General features: G+C 35.2%; 1 protein-coding gene across 9 annotated transcripts in view; it reads left to right on the top strand.

Annotated features, from left to right (window-relative positions):
- The first annotated feature begins 3,985 nt into the window (after nucleotides 1-3,985).
- Nucleotides 3,986-7,354, top strand: part of LOC112151985 (altered inheritance of mitochondria protein 21) — a 24,885-nt gene continuing 21,516 nt past the window's right edge. For 8 of the 9 annotated variants that reach the window (XM_036216393.1, XM_036216397.1, XM_036216394.1 and 5 more), the window contains exon 1: nucleotides 3,987-4,196. In XM_036216393.1, the coding sequence (XP_036072286.1) occupies nucleotides 4,169-4,196 (28 nt within the window). In that variant the 5' untranslated portion in view covers nucleotides 3,987-4,168. Of the gene's footprint in view, nucleotides 4,197-7,354 lie in introns of all 9 variants that reach the window. The other variant, XM_036216395.1, reaches the window with a different exon arrangement.

Here is a 7,354-nt window from a genome sequence, read left to right as displayed (position 1 = left end):
TATTGTCAGTAGTGCGTGCGAGGATTTTGCGCTGCACCTCTTTGTGCGCGAGGAGCGCCCGCGGTGCGTTCAGGAGCCTCGTAGATTTCCCCGTATCAGCTTCACTCCCGCTCAACGGAGTCACGGAACTCCTTTACCCGTGCCAGACAAAACTGTGCCACAACTTTACCCAGACATTCATTTTCCACCAAAAATCAGACGATGAGACGCTTTCCACTGGCAAAATCTTCAAACCTGACACGCCGCTCCACGACACCTGTGTCCATCACATAACGCAGAACCAGAGCGAGCTGCGAGCTATCCAATCACAGCTCGTGAAAATGATGACGTTTCCGTTCGCCTGCTAGCTGGCCTTGGTTTCGCCTACTCCAAATCTGATTGGTTGAAGCAACAGTTTGGTCGACAAGTATTTTATGCTACAGGGCCCGCAGAACTGATTGTGAAGGCCTCCGGGCAGATTTCTTTGACCCTAGCAACAAATGGTGCTGCAATGTGATTGGTTAATGCTTAAATAGGAAAATACACGTCTGGAAGCAGCGCAACCAGGGAGACAGCAATGAAAGGACGAAGACAGAGCATTTGGAATTATAGAATACGTATTCACGGAAATAAATAATAATTAATATCAGTCTGTGATTCAGATATTTTTAGGCCAGCAGAGAAGGCCTTGCAGGCCCTGACGGCCCGCCACTGGTTTCCTTTGTTCTAACACATGTATATGGGCTCTTAAATTTAGCTATTTTAACATAACTTTAGTTTAAAACTATTTCAAAGTTGCCAAAATTTTGAGGTTAAATGTGTTAGACTTAAATCAGTGTGCGATTCTTTTTAACGATGTTTTAACAGATGATATCAGATGTTGTCAACTTGATGTACATTTGTTGTTACATATTTTTTTTATCCAGATTTTGTTTTGGATAAATGAACGCCTAAGACCTACAATTATGACCTGCATTATCACAGGGAGGAAGACTGTTTTAGTTTCCTGTTTCTGAGCACCGAGATCTGTCAAAATTCATTTTTATATATACATTTTTTTGGATATTCTATGTGCAATATATTGTTATCTGGTAATAATAATAAATAAAAGTGGCAAATAAAGGATGGATGTTTTCAACTTATATTTCATGAAGTTCTTATAAACTGGGTTAGGTGCTAATAAAGTGGTATAATGCCTGTAATATTGAGAACTCATTGAATTTTTTTGATGTAATACTTCTTTTCTTCAAAAGTTAATATGATAAATTTTCAATTGATTTTTAAATCAAGGCTTTTGGCATTTGGGATCCTGTGAAAAGTTTATCTTTCTTAAAACAATTTAAAAAATTGTAAAAGAAATAAAAGTATTGATAAAACAATCAGGTTTAAAGTGAATCAAATGTTTTGATGCAATAAAGTATCAAGATATTAAAATAAAGATACTACTAAATTGCCAATTTTGGTTTGAATACTATGCTAAAGTATTGACTACTATTTAATAAATGAGCAAATAAAAGTGGATTTGACATTTCTAGATATTTTTGGTTATTTGGCGAGTTACTGCAGTGTTTTTTTTTTCTGGCCAGTTTTTGATGGTGTTTGTTTTTAAGATAACAAGAATTTGCTTGAGAAAACAAAATAAACAAAAAAAGCAAACAAATAAATAACTAGTATTGGACAAATTGATCTCATTTATTGCTGTTAGAATAGTTTTATTATATATTTTATTTAGTTCTCCACATTGCTGCAGTGCAATTCACGTGTTGTTCTCGAGGTGGATTGTCTGTGCTCCTGTTTTTCGCCATGGACCTCGCCTCTGGGTTATCTTGGCCGTGGACCTCGCCTCTGGCTCGTCTTGGCCATGGACCATACCTCTGGCTCGTCTTGGCCGTGGACCTCGCCTCTGGCTCGTCTTGGCCGTGGACCTCGCCTCTGGCTTGTCTTGGCCGTGGACCTCGCCTCTGGCTTGTCTTGGCCGTGGACCTCGCCCTCACCTGTCCCCACATCCTATCTGGCTGAACTCTATTAAAACATCTAGCTGTAGAGTTAGATAAGCTAATTCTTCCTTAATAGTCCTGGTAAATCGCCTGTCCGTCCTGGGAGAGGATCTCTCCTTCATGTGGGCGTCCCTGAGGTTTCTTTTTTTTCATTTGACAACATTGTTCCTAAAAAAAATCTGATTCCAGGTTTTCTTTATTGGGAAGGAGAGTCTAGCGGCAGGTATAACCAGTTTTATTTATCCTGTTTAGCTTAGTAATCAGCTTTTGTTTATTTTTTATAACCTTTTGTACAATTACCAGCATGAAGCCCAATGCGGTAATTGTTTTTGTGATATTGGGCTATTTAAATCAAATGTAATTGAATTAATTCATATGAATTATAAAAATAACTCGTATGTTTTGTATTAAAATGGAACACTGACTTCCATATATCCATATATATATTTGCATGAAATTATTATTTATAGATTTAGACATTCACATTTTTTGTTTATTTACTTATTGCATCTGTTCGATTTACAGGTTTCTCTTTTATTTTTCTAGTTGAATCCCTTGAAATTCTAAGATTTTTTTGTGTACGTCTAACCCTTCTTAAACAAACTTGGAAGGATTTTATTCTTTTTTTTGTCTGTTTCTATTGAAGAGGTGTGTTTTGTGTTTTGAAGTCTGTTCCAAATATTGAATATAAAAGAAACCGGTATTAATCGTTATTGAATATTTTATGCCAAAAGAGATCAACATTTTATCAAATCTTTAAAGTGTGGTATCACTCATCACTAATACAAAATCTTGAGTTGAAAATAAAAAGTCATGTCCCAAAAAAAGCGAAATGTATTCGTATTTGGCAACAAATTTAACCTTTAAAGAAAAGTACCTTCAATTTCTATAAATAATATTTTTGTTTATATGAATAAGGAAATATAGAGTAAATGAAAGAAATAATAAGCCTATGTGATCTTCTGGATCTTCCTCATGCAAAATGCAGGTCACGCAGGTCAGCATGCAGTGAATTTCCACTCACTTGTCTGGTGATCTCTTTACATTTTAGAAATGCTTCATAAGACAACATCCCTCCAAAAATAGGAACAATGGCTCACACATGTTAATGCTGACACTCACAAAACCCATGAGTCAGAAACAAACAGTAAATGCAAAACTGGACCCGCCCTTCTTTCAGGTGACTTCACCCCAGAAACCAGAGAGTAGACAGTTTCGGATGTCCGATCCCTCTTCTGAGGACAGGTGAGACGCTGCAGCCGCTCTCACACAGGGGTTTAGTCTCTGAGGTTTGAAGTGGGACAGTAACTCCTAAAAAATGGTAGTTTTACATGAAAGAAATCTAGTAGGCGTGTCATCTTTGTGTGTCAGGTGCTTTGTTTAACAGGTAATATCATGTTGTCTTTGGGTGGTGTTGGAAAATGTGGAATGGATCGTGTGAAGACAAATACAGTTGAGTAACATGGAAACATGAGGTTGACAGGTTTTACACCTGCACAATGGTGGCACGGCACCAAAAGCTCATTTTCATAGAGAGTATTATTTATCATGTAATTTTGAAAAAAACAAAGTTTTTTTCAACTTCACGTTCAAACTACATTTTAATTATTTATTCAGTTTTATCTTTGTCATCACCCATTTTCCTAGGACAGTAGATATTCAGCAATATTACTGTGATAATTAAAGCTTTTATCCACCAAATACCACTTAATTCCCATAACGTCACTGGAAAGAAACATTAATAAAGTATTTTCCATTACCAAGTTGAATCTAAGTAAAATGTATTAGTGTAAAGCAGTCTCAAAGGTAGATTTTGTTTTAACTTAGCTTGAGTAATGTTTGATGTGATCAATAAATTTGTTAAATCAATAAATTTAATGTTACAAACAGTGTTCCTAACATGCAAATCTAACAAATGTAAGCAAAATGAAGAAACATTCGAATATAGCCATATAAAATATGTATTTATTTACTAATTTCTTAGTAAATGTACAGTAGGAAAAACAAATGTGTTTTTTTTATTGCAAGAACTGAAGCAGAAAGACTAAAATTAATGAAATTAAGTAAAGCTCGAATGTCTGAGCTTTGCTGGTTCCCTGAACGCAGCATGTGTGGTGCGCGTGGGACTCAAATCTCCTGGGAACTTCCGACAGCGGTCGCGCCGCCGAGCAGGGAAGATCACAAACAAGTGCATGAGAAGTTTCTCCAAAGGGTTCCCAGGTAATGAAAGACATACAAACGATTCATTTTCGTCCTTTCATCGCTGTTTCTACCGTTTTGACGGAATTTTAAAGTAGCGGTTTTGTTACTATTATTATTTGTAATATATGTAAATGCTAGTTTTTATATTGTCCGCGTGAGCCAGACGATGTTAGCTTAAAATAAACGAATAAAATAAAATAAATAAATAAATAAATAAATAAATCATATTTGAATGCACAACTGTTAGCAAAATCCTTCCTGTGGGCGGAAAACTATGGTTTATTTGTGCTTAATAATTCCCTATATGTAGGTAAAATGTGGATAAACAAATTATATATAACAAAATCTTGTTAAATACATATTTTTTTTTTAAGTTAAATACATATTTTTTTAAGTTAAAAACGTCTAATTTAGTAAAACATTTCATTTGAGGATTTTTTTTATCAGTTTTGTTTTCACACTGTTTTAATTCAATTAGTTAATTGATTTTTTTTTTCTTTTTCTTTCGCTGAACATTTTTAAATGTCTTGTATATTTTGTATCTAGACTTCTGCAGGAACTAAGCTAAAATAAAAAGCTGCTAAACTAATTTTAATGCATCCCACTTTTATTTTTGTGTTTGCTTGTTTAGGTTTTTACACAATCTACAAATGTAACCTGTAATTGTGCAACCACACAAACGTTTAGCATTATTGGTTAGAAATACTTCTCTATATGCTTGTGAAAAAATCTAGTCTGTTTGCTTTGATGGAACAAACGTTTACAAGTTCGAGATTTTTGTTGTCATCTCTAAACTATTATCTGTGAAAGCATGTCACATTTATCCATCTAGCCAATAATGACTTTGGTGCACTTAGAATTAGTTGAGGAACTTATTAAGGTGAGCAGCGATGATTACTACAAACGGCCGCAAATGAGAGGAAAATGTGAGCGATGAGCAAAACTTCTCTTCACTTGCACATCTATTAACTCTGCTAATGGGATTGTTTGTTTTCTACTGTATTTCTACTCACAAGTTATAGAAAATAAGACAACTTTTGTAAAACAACTGAAAAAGACAAAGCTGCAGAGCATGTGCATGTGTGAGATGAATTAACTGATGTGTTTTTGTCCTGTTGTTGTGGGGTGCACGGTGGTGTAGTGGTTAGCACTTTACCTTCTCATTGGGAGAAGACCCTGGTTGAAGACCCGGCTGGCTCCTTTTCATGTATATTTTTCATGTCTTCCTTGAGCATGTGGGTTTTCTCCAGACACTCCGACTTCCTCCCACATTCCAAAAACATGCTTCATATAGTTAACTGAGGATTCTAAATAGGTGTACACGTGGATGGAAGTGTGTGTCCCTGCAGCAGACTGATAACCTGTTCAGGGTGTATCCGCCCTCACCCAACAGTAGCTGGGATAGGCTCCAGCAACCCTATGACCTTGAAAGGGATTAAAGCGGTTCTAAAGAGTGATAGATGCATATTAAAGTCTCACTCCAAATACATATTTTTTCTATTGTAAAATGGTTCCCTGTGGTCTTTTAGCTGTGATCACCTTCCAATTGTGTCCAGTCTCTTATGACGGCGTCTCCAACATCCGCCGGGTCTAACAGGTGCTCATTACTGTTAGTAGGGCTGTGGATCGTTTCTAAGGTGGCGATCCGATTCGATTCACTAATCAAGCTCAACAATTCACAAATCGAAACATGATTCTGACTTTTTAATATAATGTTTTTTTCTGTGTCTGTCTTTTTACTGGATGTATAAAAATGTAAATATTTGTATTAAATCACCATTATTTCTACCTTTATGAATAACAGGAGATCAGAATCAACAAAACTGATAAAAAAAACCCACAAAGATTTAGATAGAAAGAAATGCTGTTTGTCATTTTATTTATTTTGTCAACCTTCTGGTTAAGTTCAACAGTAATATAAATGACATAAAAAGCATAAAAATTCATTCTTGTTTTTTGATCATTTAACAACAAAACCTGAAAATTCTCTCCACAGTTTTCTATCCTCAAAGTTCTTCAACATTTTACAATCTAAGTGTTATATTGATGCAGAGCCCGTATGGGAAAAAAAGTCTTTTTTTCTGTGGCAGAATCAGCCGATTCACGTTGATTACATCCGCCTTTCAGCAGCACGAGGTATTAAAAAAAGAAAAAGTTAGATGTATTCTTAGATTCTGTTTTGATTTAAAAAAAAAAATCTTTTTTTTTTTTAATAATTTGAAGTGACCATAATGGATGCTACATTTTAGGCTCTTGAGGAAAGCCTTTTAAATTGACTCCATCTTTTTTCTTCAAAATAATCTGCCTAATATGCAATCCAACACATAGAAAGCTCATTTTGAAACATTACAGCCTCTTTACTCTGAAACATTTTCATAACCTCAACTTAAACTATACTAACAGTTGATTGCTAAAAATAACAATACTGTCAGATAATTGTGAAAAGTAGTTTTTCTGAAAACTTTAGTTGATATTTCATTTTTTCCTACACTTTATTCCATGCAATTAATAAAAGTGCCTGTACCATGCTATTTATTCTAAGTCTTTCAGAGTAAACTTTTTCCATATAAATGATCATGTATTATTTTTGGCATACAAACCAACAATTTATCTATGAAATACAAGTTATTTTCGAGAGCTCTTTTCCTACAAAAACAAAAAACGTCTGAACTTTTGCATATATGGATTTGTATATTGTGAATATGAAATTAAAGTGTTTTCTGATAACCACTAACTCCATAGAGAAAGTGGGTGTTTTTGTTAGCCTGGGGGCGGAGCTGACAGCGCAAACTCTTCCTGGAAGGGGATGTTCTCCCTTTGTGCCATCACAATGTGAGGACCTGCTCGTTTTTGCGGGTTGGTGTTCAGAGAACAGGCTTTTAGAGAAATACTCAGAGATGCAAGAACGAATCAAAATACCGCTTTGGGGATGTTTATAGTGAGTGAAGAGTATAATACACTTGAAAAGTTGGGTTTTCAATGTATAGGCTCTTTAAATTCAATGCAGTGGTTTGAATGATCATAGATGTATACTATTGTGCAGTTTGGCACACAAATTACTCCTACAAACAAGTGGGACAGAATTGGTCGCCCCTAGTTTAATGAATTCCTGTACAGTTCTGTGATGTTGTACCAACTGTAGTACAGTAGTGCTGCCAAAAAACAATTATTTTAAT

This window comes from Oryzias melastigma, linkage group LG17, assembly GCF_002922805.2.
Source record: "Oryzias melastigma strain HK-1 linkage group LG17, ASM292280v2, whole genome shotgun sequence".
In the NCBI taxonomy this organism is placed as follows: Eukaryota; Metazoa; Chordata; class Actinopteri; order Beloniformes; family Adrianichthyidae; genus Oryzias; species Oryzias melastigma.
Note: the sequence above shows the minus strand (reverse complement) of the source record. Positions and strands in the feature narration are given on the sequence as shown.